Below are 13704 nucleotides of genomic sequence, written 5' to 3'. Positions count from 1 at the left end.
CCACCAATCCTCCTTCCAAGGGTGCTTCAGAGGTTTCAGCTGTACCATTGTCGCCTGTTACTCATTGCTCCGATGTGGCCATCCAGGATGTGGTATCCAAATCTAATACGTCTTGTCGATCCACATCCTTTATCGCTGCCAGACTGGGATCATCTGTTGCTGCATCCCACGTCAAGACTATACCATCCACATCTGCAGTTGTTCCAACTGCACGCGTGGACTGTATCTCCAAGAGTTTGAGGAAGAAAGGTTTTTTCTTCACAGTCTACGGCGGCCATTTTGAAAGCGCACAGATCATCTACTACTGCGGCTTACAACGTCAGATGGCTTTGTCTTCACCGATGGTGTGTCCGGCAAAAACTCAACTCTCAGACGATTCAAATACCTCGTCTTGCTGATTTTTTTGCTGTATCTGCGGACCACTTTACGATTGAAGGGGTCTACCATCGCTACTGTTCGTGATGTCACTACTGGAACGAAGTTATCGGGTATTCCTGAGATCCATAAGATGATCAAAGGGTTTCGCCTTGAAGATCAAGTACACCGGTTTCGGCCACCAAGATGGGACCAGAATCTGGTGTTACGAGCGTTATCGACCGCACCTTATGAGCCGATCGAATCCTCTTCCCTGCAAGACTTGACGTGGAAGACGGTGTTTTTACTCAGTTTCGCCACGGCTGCCCATGTCTCAGAACTCCATGCTCCGAGATCGGCGTGCAGTCAACTTGGGGTTACTCATGAACTTTGTTGCAAAGAATCAGTTACCAGACCAAGCGCCTCGTTCGTATGCTGTGCAGGCCTTCTTCTCTATCGTTGGTCCAGCGGACGTTGAGGACTTGGCGTTGTGCCCTGTTAGAGCCCTGCACCAGTACATCGAGAGGACCAGATCTTTTCGACAACATCGCAAAAGACTTTTCCTCTCCTGTAACCAGAGTCGGTTGAGGGATCTTACCAAGAACATGGTGGCCACCTGGATCCGGTCTTCTATCCTGACCGCCTATCAGAAGGAGGGTTTACCTGCTCCGTCTGCTTCTAATCCGCATGAACTCCGTGCCTTGGCTGCCACGATGTCCCTGCACTGCAACACACCCATTCAGCACATTATCACTGGTTGGTTCTGGGCTACGGACTCCATCTTCGCCAACTATTATCTGAGGGATGTCTCCACAGAAGACGTTGAGGGGTTCCATCATCTGGGTCCGGTTGTTGCTGCACAGACTGTTGAATACAAGCCGTCCTCGTCGCCGTTGATGTCTGTCTGATTCTGGGCTGCATACCGAGATGTCCATCGAATCAACAGATGAGAATTGCTTAGACTTTTGTTCTTTTGCACAGTTCACGTACTGGTGCCGGAACTTTTGTCTCGATAACCTTTACCCTGCACTGCATGTGATTATTGGTTGTCATTATTGAACTAACAGATCTTTGGTGTACTAGACAGAAAATACTCGGGGGTCTTGTTTTGTTCAATGTTCTGACGGATGCACCTCATTAGGTTGTCGCTTGTTATTGAAAAACTATAACACTTCAATACGTGAGGGTTACCTAACACCTGCATCCCTGGTGGCTACGTCTTCCCACCCTGTCAGAACCAGCATGAGATGTGGCTTCCGCCTCCTGGTCCATGTGTTCTAGGAGCCGTACCTGCCACTGCTGACGGATGCCACCATTCTGGTTGTTGTTACTAACATCACCTGCATTGGTGTGTGACGGGCATCCCTAGGAGGAGAGCTTACCAAGGTTGGCCTTATTCTTCCACTAGTCAGTCTCTTTCCGGTTGGGGAGTTATCACAAGCATCTACGGATCTCGGCACCCACCACCATCTGTTGAATGCTGCACTTGTTTGAGGACAGGTAATGGCTATAGAAATGGAGAAAACTTGGAGTGTTTTCTCTTTTATAGATACATTACCTGTCCTCAAGATTTCATCCCGCCCGGGCCTCCCCGCTTCCTGTTCTCCGTGCGATGCGCTCAGGGAAAAAGAAGGAAGTTAGTCATGTGACCGGAACTAGAGAGCAGTATGCAGTAGAAGAATTTAGGCCATCCCATTGGCTGTTGGGATGTTCGGACCAGACCACTTGAGTGGGGGGGAGGTGCACTTGTTTGAGGACAGGTAATGTATCTATAAAAGAGAAAACACTCCAAGTTTTCTCCAATTGCAAGAGTTGGTGATGTTAAATCTCATTTGTTCTAATCCAATGACATATGTCCGATGGAGTCGTCTTTAGAACTTTATTTACTAATTATCAAATTAAAATGTTATTTTAGAACTTATAGTATAAATAGAATTCACCAGTCATGTTTTCTAATATATAAAATAACAGCAGGGCTCGAACTTAATGGCTGCACCAATGTCATTTGCCGTAGTTGCAACATGAATGGCTTTACTGATGGCGGATTTTTGCTGACAGATAAAAATTATTGATGTCTGTTGAAGGGACTGGGTTTTTTGGGGGTTTTTTTGTTTAAAAAGTTACCAGTTTAAAATTGCTGTAGGCAGGCTTAAAATTGCAATCAATGATCATTTTACTTATAGCATAAACCTTTCAAAATGAACGTAGGTAACAGATTCTTAAGTTTGAGACAGTAACAATTACTGATTAACATACTCTTGTGACAAATACTGATTAACATACTCTTGTGACAAATACTGATTAACATACTCAGTAACAATTACTGATTGACATACTCGGTGACAAATACTGATTAACACACTCAGTGACAAATACTGATTAACATACACGGTGACAATTACTGATTAACATACACGGTGACAAATACTGATTAACATACTCTTGTGACAAATACTGATTAACATACTCAGTGACAATTACTGATTAACATACTCGGTGACAAATACTGATTAACACACTCAGTGACAAATACTGATTAACATACACAGTGACAATTACTGATTAACATACACGGTGACAAATACTGATTAACATACTCGGTGACAAATACTGATTAACATACTCGGTGACAAATACTGATTAACACACTCGGTGACAAATACTGATTAACACACTCGGTGACAAATACTGATTAACATACTCGGTTGATATATTCCATATTTTAAAAAAGACATTCATGACAAACCCTCTTTTTAAAAATAAAAATGTTTATTTTCCAGGTGTTTGTGACAAACCTAAGTCAGACGAATCCAACTCAGGTGAATGGAAAAGCGATCTTGGCTGTTGTTCAAGTAAAGCACTGTGACGTTTTCACCATCAGTGACCGATCTTTCCGCTTTGAGTTCGCTCCTGACTCAAAACACCATCCGAGAAATAATACACCACAGAGAGAGAAAAAGATTCCTAATAAAATTCTGTCTCCAAAGGTGAACTTGTTTTAAAAATAAATAAATACATGGCTCGAAACAGGAAGTACAATATGGCCTGGTATTATGTTTTTTAAATAGCAGGCCAAAACATATGTTCCGCTAAAGAAAACCTATTGCTGCTGAAAATATGATAGTACAGGTTGAATGGAGGGTTTGACAAAGCATAGAAAATTATGCTCTCTAAGATGTATTTTATAGTGTGAAATGGGTGTTATTTGCCGGCTTAAATTTTTGCAATATTGAAAATACAGCCATCTCGCGGCCACATGTACAGAATTCTATTTCGGTACATACTAGAGTATTAGTAGTCTACAGTGATAGAAATAAGCAGAATTGTTCACTAGTCCACTGGACAAATATATCTAAAAAATCTACTTGTCTGACAATATTTTCACTTGTCCAAATATTTTCACTTGTCATGAACGGACAAGTGCTTATTTCGAACACTGGTCTAACACTTAATAGTACTATACTTAACTAGTATTCCACTCTGAGTGACTCAAAAGAGTGCTGCTATCATATATATTTTAGGCCTATTAATGAATGTAATCCCAGATGTGGTTCAATCAACACTCAGCAAGTGTGAAGAAATAATGATAAACACTTGTGCTATTTGTTAAAAATAAAACTGTTTGTTTTTCGATATGTATGAACGGCTTCGTGCTACACCATTCATACAGTGTGTAAAACGGTTTTGGTGTTTATCATCGCATGAACGTCAAAAATATAACGTTCAGTTCTTAATTATTTTTTTCCAGGTAGAAAAATTAAACAAGATACTCTGCTTCCGTGAATCCCATGAAACGGACTCACAAAATAACTATATAAAATCATGTTGATGATTCTGGCAGAATCCTTTTTTTATAATCCCCAAATTCAATGCCCCTAAATTTTACATTTTCTGAGGACTAATTGTGAAGTTCATTCTTCTTTTTTTTTGCATATTGTTTTTTAAAATACGACCCTTGAATATGCATTGCTAAAATTATTATTCCAAGATTTGTTCCAGCAGCTGAGAGGGTATGAAGGGTAAAATAATGTACCCTAAAATCTTAGAATTTAATGGATTTATTTAGTGAAAGAACTCTGTTTAAAATTTGTCATAATACATATTCAAAAGATTTCAAACCTGTAACCACCTAGTATCGGCCACTTATGATCTGTTGTGGTTTTATTACGTATCCTAAAATTATTTTCTGGCAGAAAGCCTGTGGCAAACTGCTCATATTAATTTGGTTTGTTTCTTTCAGTCCAAGCCACCTACTCCCTCTTCGGCAAAACAACCTCCACTGACCCCACGCTCGGACAACAAGCCGGTCAAATCACCTAAGGCTAAGACTCCAGTGAAAGTGTCGCCATTGTCAGATGTGAAAAAGAAAAAATCGCCATCTACAGCCAGCCCTACTGCTTCAGCCAAGACATCGTTATTGAAAGAAAATGCGCCAGTCTCGACGCCAAAACGTTCTGCGTCACCCAAGCTGTCAGGTTGAGTTTTATACACAAGTACATTTGTTTTTCACTTGTAAAATCTAATTTTGTACAGGTACACACAAATTTAAGTATATAAAATATAAGAGCTGCCCATAGATATCCAATATGTTTTGGGTTTTTTTTTTAATATTACCTAAATGCAATTCATATGTAAGACATGTTACGGAAATGTATTCTTTAATGGTAATAATAATATAGTGGTACCTGCTAGTTTTCAATTGAAGTGACATTTGAAAGCATTATTTACTAGAACTCCATGCAGGGCTGAGTGAATGAAATGCTTTGTGTGTGATATGCCAGGCAAAGCATGGTGCTTATAGTATCATCTACTTTTCTCTACCTGCAATTTTATACACTTGTCTATGATGGGGCGTATTATGGTATGGCGTTGTCCGTACGTGTTTCTGTTAACTTTTTTTTGTCCAGGCCACATCTTGCATACAGGACCATCAAACCTCACATGTAGGAACAACCTGGGATGGCAGTGTGTCGTGTACTATTACTAGGTCACTGTGACCTACTTTTCAGGGTGTACTGCACAAAACAGTAAATCCTTGTCCCGATGATATCTTGCATACAGGACCATCAAGCATCGCATGTAGGAACACCTTGGGATGGCGGATAAATGCAGGTGTTCTAAAAAAAATTGTTTAATTCACTTGCCATGGGGCCAGTCGATTTGAAAATTCACTGGCCATGGTGAAAAATTCACTTGCCCAATTTTAACTGTTTATAAAACAAACAAAAAACAGTAAATTAAAATACTTGACTTTTTAATGTACATTTTGCATACTAAGATCATGTTTAATCAATTTGTTAATTTACACAACATGCTCGTTGGGCATATTTTATGGTATGTCCTTACAATTTTCATCAGTTTAGAATAAAGTTACCATTTAATATTTTTTAAAATTTAGTTTCCACTAAAACCACCTAAGTTATAAAAACAATCCGTGTTACCTATTACAACAATTAACAGCATTAAAAACAAATTAATAATTTATCACTTATAAATGTGTATATATTTATTTACTTATGAATGGGGGAACCCCCCACCCCCCACCCCCACCCCGAAACCCCCCAAACCCACAAACAACAATTAAAAAAAAAAAAAAAAAGCATTGTACATGTATTATAGTTTAAGGGTACAAACCCACACACCACCCACCACACACACACACACCAAATTAGTAATTTTTCCAAGTAGATACTTTGTTAAATTTATCTATTCCATGATATTGTATATATATGTTTTTTATTTATTTTTTTGGCAATTTATGTGATATTTTATAAATTAAATTAATAATTTACACTTTTAAAGTTTTGCAAATGTAAATGGTTGCTTGCAACCTTTAAACTAATAAAAGACTTGTTACCGTTTTGCATATTATGCTTGCACTGTATTAGTATTAGAGTAACAAATCTTTGGGTTCCAGTGCAAAAAAGAAAATGGCAGCGATACGATTAATGTTTACATTTTATAACTTGAATAAAGTTACATCGGTAGGTATATTGATGTCATAGATGGGTCAAAGATTACTGGTAGCCAACTATTTGTTAGTGAAATATTGCATGTGACAGCAAATCGAAAGAAGTTACTTGTAGATATTTTTTTTTTTTTTTGACCAATTGCCATCAGGATCGCAGACAGTAACTTTTACTGGCCCGAATCCCAAAACCACTGGCCTTGGATATCTGGTGATATGTCACCAGAGTACCCATGCTAAACAAAAGTTCCCTTTTTAATAAAGAACAATAAATTCATTAATCAGACAGCACCTTCAATGAATACAGTAGTTGGTTCAACACTGTTCATCTACCCCATTGCAAAAAAATCACATAATTGGAATTGAATCATACCCATAACATATTCATTAATATCTATGGTTTTCCATCAAACACCTGATGGGCATATCATGTACCTCACTGGTACTTGTCTGTTTTATTATTTCCCAGCTAAATATTCATCTCTCTCTCTCTCTCTCTCTCTCTCTCTCTCTCTCTCTCTCTCTCTCTCTCTCTCTCTCTCTCTCTCTCTCTCTCTCTCTCCCCCCCCCCCCCCCATAGGTTCTAATTTTCTGTGAGATATGAATGCAAAAAAGTAAGCCCCACTTGACCAAGCAGATTGCTGTAAAGTTAATAGCTGCAAAGAAAATTTAATTATAAAAGTGAATGGAATTTGTAAAATAGTGACAGAAAAATCGGTGCCTATACACTCCCATCATCAAGCTTCTGTTTGCTTGCTTTATTCACTGTTTATAGTACTTTAAAAAAAACATTTATCTAATGGTGTGGAGTTAGTTGATGGTTGTGGTATATTGTTACAACCTGGTGTGTACAGTACTGATATTCACAGTTTGTTTTATTTTCCACACAGGCGCTGCTGCTCTTGCATCCGGTGCCAGAAAAACGATACCCACTTCACGTGCTGTAAGTATTTCATATGTTCACCAAATTTTTCTAGTTAGTCATACACTCATGCACATACAGGCTGGCAACCGGTGCAGCCATCTTCATGGTAGACAAGCTGTTGAATGTGTGCACCTCATACTTGTCCACGCTAATACATATATTGTTTTGTGTTGCTTTTGGTTTAGATACATGTTTGGAATGGCTCCTAATTTCTCACCTGGAATTATTATCAGGAGAGGCCTCTAGTAAGTTTAATGTATATACTGAAGCTTGTGTGCTTTTTAGGTGGATTTTAAACTTAAGGAGTTTAAATGCTTGAAATATAGTGAACCCTTGAAAAGAATAAACTGTCTTTAAGAAAGGGTGTGATTACATGGAATTGACTGGTTGTGTTCCTGTTTTACTTCTTTAGTTGGAGAGTAAGTGTATTGTGTTCTGATTTAGTTTGATGTTAGATGTTCAGTTGTGCTATGCTATTTTACAGAGTATGCCGTTAGGAAGCCCGTATCATCCACCATCTAAGGCGAAGCTGAGAAATAGTATTTCTGAACTGCGCCGACGATCACAGCCCGTTACAGAGACTGCTGGTGAAGCAAAAACTCCAACACCAGCAAAACAAAAATCTCCATCGCGAAAAACTGGTACTACTAACAATACTGCTGTGTGTCACAAATGCTCACTATTACACTGTCATACACCACGTTTGTAACTGGCCCTGCATGTAGACATGGACCCTCCATTAACACTCACTATTACACTGTCATACACCACGTTTGTAACTGGCCCTGCATGTAGACATGGACCCTCCATTAACACTCACTATTACACTGTCATACACCACGTTTGTAACTGGCCCTGCATGTAGACATGGACCCTCCATTAACACTCACTATTACACTGTCATACACCACGTTTGTAAGTGGCTCTGCATGTAGACATGGACCCTCCATTAACACTCACTATTACACTGTCATACACCACGTTTGTAACTGGCTCTGCATGTAGACATGGACCCTCCATTAACACTCACTATTACACTGTCATACACCACGTTTGTAACTGGCCCTGCATGTAGACATGGACCCTCCATTAACACTCACTATTACACCACGTTTGTAACTGGCCCTGCATGTAGACATGGACCCTCCATTAACACTCACTATTACACTGTCATACACCACGTTTGTAACTGGCCCTGCATGTAGACATGGACCCTCCATTAACACTCACTATTACACCATACACCACGTTTGTAACTGGCCCTGCATGTAGACATGGACCCTCCATTAACACTCACTATTACACTGTCATACACCACGTTTGTAAGTGGCTCTGCATATATAGAAATAAACACCAGTGGCTTGAGCACTTACCTGAGGTGGTTGCATCGTAGTATGGAACCACTTTGGTAGATCCATTCAGTTGATTGGTGTTTTTCTCATTCCAACCAGTGCACCACAACTGGTCAATGGCCATAGTTTGTTGCATATAAAAGATCCTTGCTGCTAATGGAAACATGTAGCAGGTTTCCTCTGATGACTACGAATCAGAATTATCAACTGTTTGATATCCAGTAGCCGGTGATTAATTAATCAATGTGTTCTAGTGGGGTCATTAAACAAAACAAACAAACTTTCAAAACTTTAAATGTTTTTTTAAAATTAGATTAAACGTTATAAAATTTAATTTTGTTTTGTTAACATTGATTGAAATAAATGCAACTACCAGTGACACTGAATAAGTTTATGATAGGTCAGACATTTAAGTCTGCAGAATTCTTGTTATGATTTCAAATAGTACAAATATAGTTTGAAATGCATGTAAAATCATTTGCTTTCATCTATTATTTGTAATATAGATGCCAGATAACAGTATTTTAAATAAAATTTATTTTAGATAATGTTAATGAACTCTTTCTGCAATCTAGTCCTTACTTAATAGTTCACATTTCCTGCATCATTTTGACTACAAAATTGAACCTGTTCTTTGTAATCAGTGTATTTATTTCATGTGGCGGGATATTTGTATATTAGGGACAATGATTAAAACTCATCTGAGCTTGCATTATAATTTATTTTAAAGTGACACTCTAGCTTTTAAATACTACCGTGTATTTTTCTCTTACACATTACTTACATTTTATTGTTTAGGTTATCTGCTTCTGTACTTTCAAGTGTTTCTGGTCATCGTGGTGTTTGTAATACCACAATATGCTTCTTGCATAATTCTAAAAAAAAAAAATATTACAACAAAAAAAAAATGTCTGAAAGAAGTACAAGTAATTTTGTTTGTTTTTTGTTTTATGGATGTTTCAGTAAATGCTATCATTTTTTTTAAAGGTGGAACTCCATCTTCTGGGTCGGGGAAAAAGAGAAAGGCGACTAGCTACGATCTCCCAAGCTCCAAAAGGAAGAGAGTTTCCTTTGGTCCGAGTCTGACGCCAGAGCAGTTCGACAAAACGCTACCCCCAGCCACGCCCGTAAGGAAAGGATCTGCTCCAAGAAGAACTTCAGAACCAGTTATCACTGAAGAATCTGCCTCACAGTCTCCGGCTAAACGCAGATCAGTGACGGCGAAAGTTAACTCAACAATATTGGAAGAAAGTCCACAAGCTGTTACAAAACAGGCAAAGTCGTCACCAAAAATACCCAGATCTCGTAGCTCTTCTCCGAAAGGTAGCAGAACACCAGCAAAGGTTAAATCACCAGCAAGAACTCCGAAAGCTTCCCCAGTTCACACTTCCAAATCGCCACAAAGAACTCCTAGGGCAGGTTCCTTACTGACTTCTAGATCGGCAAAACGGTCTGAGTCAAAATCCCCAGCCAGATCAATACCGATGCCACAGGCCACTTCCAAATTAGCTAGCCCTAAAATGACGATGGCTAAATCCACCTCAGGAACTCCCAAGTCAACGACACCTCCAAAAACGCCCAAATTAAAGTCACCTGCTACAACTCCAAAGAGGATGACATCACCGGCTAAGACTCCAGTATCTCCTGCTACAACACCCAAGAGTACAAACATGTCTGCCAGCAAATCAACGGTACAAACACTAACAGCCCCTTTAAAGTCACCTGGCAGAACTTCCAAAAGTACTTCTAAGTCACCATCAGTAATCTCTAGGACAGCAAGATCACCTGTTGCCACAAAAAGCCCCAAGACTGCAAGTTCACCTGTACGAACACCCAGGTCTTCTAAATCACCTGTACGAACACCCAGGTCTTCTAAATCACCTGTTCCGAAGACAGCAAGAACTCTCAAGACTGCTGAATCACCGGCAAGAACTCCCAAGACTGCTGAATCACCGGCAAGAACTCTCAAGACTGCTGAATCACCGGCAAGAACTCCCAAGACTGCTGAATCACCGGCAAGAACTCTCAAGACTGCTGAATCACCGGCAAGATCTCCTATGATGACTAAATCACCGGCAAGATCTCCTGTGATGGCTAAATTGCCGGCAAGATCTCCTGTGATGGGAAAATCACCGGCAAGATCTCCTGTGATGGGAAAATCACCGGCAAGATCTCCTAAAATGGCTAAATCACTGGCAAGATCTCCTATGATGGCTAAATCACCAGCAAAATCTCCTATGGTGACAAAATTACCTGCTGATAACTCCACTGTTTCATCTCTACAAACATCTGCTATCATTACAAAAGTACCTGCAATAAGCCCCAAGGTGGCAAAATCACCTGTAAGAACACCCAAGATGATAAAATCACCGGCAAGATCTCTGAAGATTGCAAAATCACCTGTAGGAACTCTGAAGATGGCAAGATCTCCAAAGGTGGCAAAATCGCCTATAGGAACTCCGAAGATGACAAAATCACCGGCAAGATCTTCAAAGGTGGCAAAATCACCTATAGGAACACCCAAGATGACAAAATCACTGGCAAGATCTCCAAAGGTGGCAAAATCACCTATAAGAACTCCGAAGATGGCAGGATCTCCAAAGGTGGCAAAATTGCCTATAGGAACTCTGAAGATGGCAAGATCACCTATAGGAACTCCAAAGATGACAAAATCACCTGTAAGAACACCCAAGGTGGCAAGATCACCTATAGGAACTCCGAAGATGGCAGAATCTCCAAAGGTGGCAAAATCACCTATAGGAACTCAGAATGTGGCAAAATCACCTGTAGGAACTCTGAAGATGGCAATATCACCGGCAAGATCTCCAAAGATGGTAAAATCACCGGCAAGATCTCCGAAGGTGACAAAATCACCTATAGGAACTCCGAAGATGGCAAAATCATTGCCAAGATCTCCGAAGGTGACAAAATCACCTATAGGAAGTCCAAAGATGGCAAAATCATTGCCAAGATCTCTGACGATAAAATCACCAGCAAGATCTCCGAAGATGACAAAATCACCTCTAACTCCTAAGGCTGTAAAATCACCTGCAAGAACTCCCAAGATGACAGAAATACCAATTACTTTCACACTACTGACTCCAACAAATGCTTCAGAATCATCTGCAAGAGATAAAGCAATTTCATCATCACTTATAAAATCAGCCAAGACTATTTCATCTCCAATAACTTTCAGAATAAAATCACCTGCAAGAACTCCAAAGCCAATAAAATCTCCAAAATCAATGGTAAGGGCTGCAAAATCACCGGCTAGAACTAAAGTTGGGAAATCTCCCAAATCGACTGCAAAGACAACAAAATCACCTGCTAAAGCCCCCATGGTTGAAAGATCTCTAAAGGCAGCAAAAACTCCATTGTCAACTGCAAAGGCTGAAAAATCACCTGTAGCAACTCCCAAGGTTGGAAAAACATCTTCCACACAGTCGGCAAAAAAAAGGAAGATTGCAACACCAAAATCACTTAAACATTTTGTGGCAAAAGTTGGCACACCACAGATGCCAAGTGCAAAGAAGATGAAGATGTCGGATTCAGTAGAAAAAGTAGTAAGTCCTCCAGCCGATGTGAACAAAATGGTGGCTTTAAGAGCCATTCATACACCCAGGTTACATTCCATCACCAAGAAGACCCCAGCACGCCATGGTTCCAGCAGAAAAATGCCACGCAAGACTCCCTCGAAATTGTCCAAAAAATTGTGGTCTGACATAGTGAAGTCCGGAGTAGCAGTTGAAGGGATCGCTAGAAAAACACGTACTGTGCGGCCTGCTAAGATTGTAAAAAAGGTATAGTTCATTGTTTTTATTGGTTGATTTTTCTTAAAAACTAATTTTGCAACACATTATTTTTAATTGATCATTTCTGTTTGATGTATTTGTATTTAATCCACACACCCCCCCCCCCCCCCCATATCTGATTGCGGTGAAGGTGGGTAGGGAACATGTCTGTAACTTACATAACAAATCACATTTCATCTCCTAACACTGACCAGTGGTAACATTTTAAATTATGTTTTCACTGAATTATTTACACTATCAGTTTAGTTCTGCTATTATAATCTTTGTGTCACATTTTAATTATTTTCCCTTGATCACAAATAGATGAAATACACATGGGCAGGATCATTTAATTTTGTGAGACGAGGTGGAACTTAGTTTAATGACTGTGCCATAGTGTACATCATCATGATATACTGATGGAAACAAACAAGGGAGCACTCATTATTTCAGACCATGTTTTATCTACCACTATAATAGTTATGTTGGTGTAAAATAGATGTAACGTGGCATTGAATGTCAGTACTGTGAGACTGACGGCCAGTAACACCGCTAACTTCCTCAAACTGGATGAGAGCTTTGGTTGCAGTCAATATTTCGACTGTTACTATTTATGTGTTTCCTTGTATATATCTTACCACTTCATGGTTACAGGTTACTAAGCAGACCGTTGTCAAGACGATGAAGACTCCACGGACTATAGCTGGTGCCAGGACTGTGAAAACACCACGCGCTGTCGCACGGGCGCGCGCTCCCACTACTGGACATGTGCACTCTCCTGCAACACTGTTGGTCGGCAGGATGCTGACAGCACGTGTGAAAACGCCAAAACCCTTGCCCAAGAAGGGTCGCAAAACTAACATCAAGGTATCTTTTCTTGATGATGGCAGTAGATTGGCATGAATAATTTTGTCATCCAATATTCCTTCACATCAGCATGGTACTTGTTGAGTGTGATTTACTGTAAGTCTGTTGCATTGCCTCATAATGGAGTGGTATACTTTTAAAATGGTACTGATACCGACGTGTTCACCATTCATCAACAGTTGGTATAGTCAAAATTTGTAACTCGATACTTCAAGTGGCTTGGGCCTATTGGGCTATTTCTTGTTCCAGCCAGTGCACCACGACTGGTATATCAAAGGCCATGATATGTACTACCCTGTCTGTGGGATGGTGCATATAAAAGATCCCTTGCTGCTAATTAAAAAGAGTTACTGAGTAGCCCATGAAGTGGCGACAGCGGGTTTCCTCTCTCAATATCTGTGTGGTCCGTAACCATATGCCCGACACCATATAACTATAAATAAAAGG

At 39.8% G+C, this 13704-nt stretch overlaps 1 protein-coding gene across 1 annotated transcript in view; it reads left to right on the top strand.

The window, feature by feature from the left end:
- LOC121382543 (mucin-2-like) overlaps positions 1 to 13704 on the top strand; it is a 35858-nt gene that overhangs the window by 14041 nt on the left and 8113 nt on the right. The window contains exons 4-9 of the mRNA XM_041511999.1: positions 3135 to 3341; positions 4595 to 4829; positions 7213 to 7265; positions 7732 to 7888; positions 9587 to 12399; positions 13045 to 13257. Of these exons, the coding sequence (XP_041367933.1) occupies positions 3135 to 3341; positions 4595 to 4829; positions 7213 to 7265; positions 7732 to 7888; positions 9587 to 12399; positions 13045 to 13257 (3678 nt within the window). The remainder of the gene's footprint in view (positions 1 to 3134; positions 3342 to 4594; positions 4830 to 7212; positions 7266 to 7731; positions 7889 to 9586; positions 12400 to 13044; positions 13258 to 13704) is intronic.

The sequence above is a fragment of the Gigantopelta aegis genome, chromosome 10 (genome assembly GCF_016097555.1).
Source record: "Gigantopelta aegis isolate Gae_Host chromosome 10, Gae_host_genome, whole genome shotgun sequence".
NCBI classification, from domain to species: domain Eukaryota; kingdom Metazoa; phylum Mollusca; class Gastropoda; order Neomphalida; family Peltospiridae; genus Gigantopelta; species Gigantopelta aegis.
This window is presented reverse-complemented; position numbering and strand designations above follow the sequence as displayed.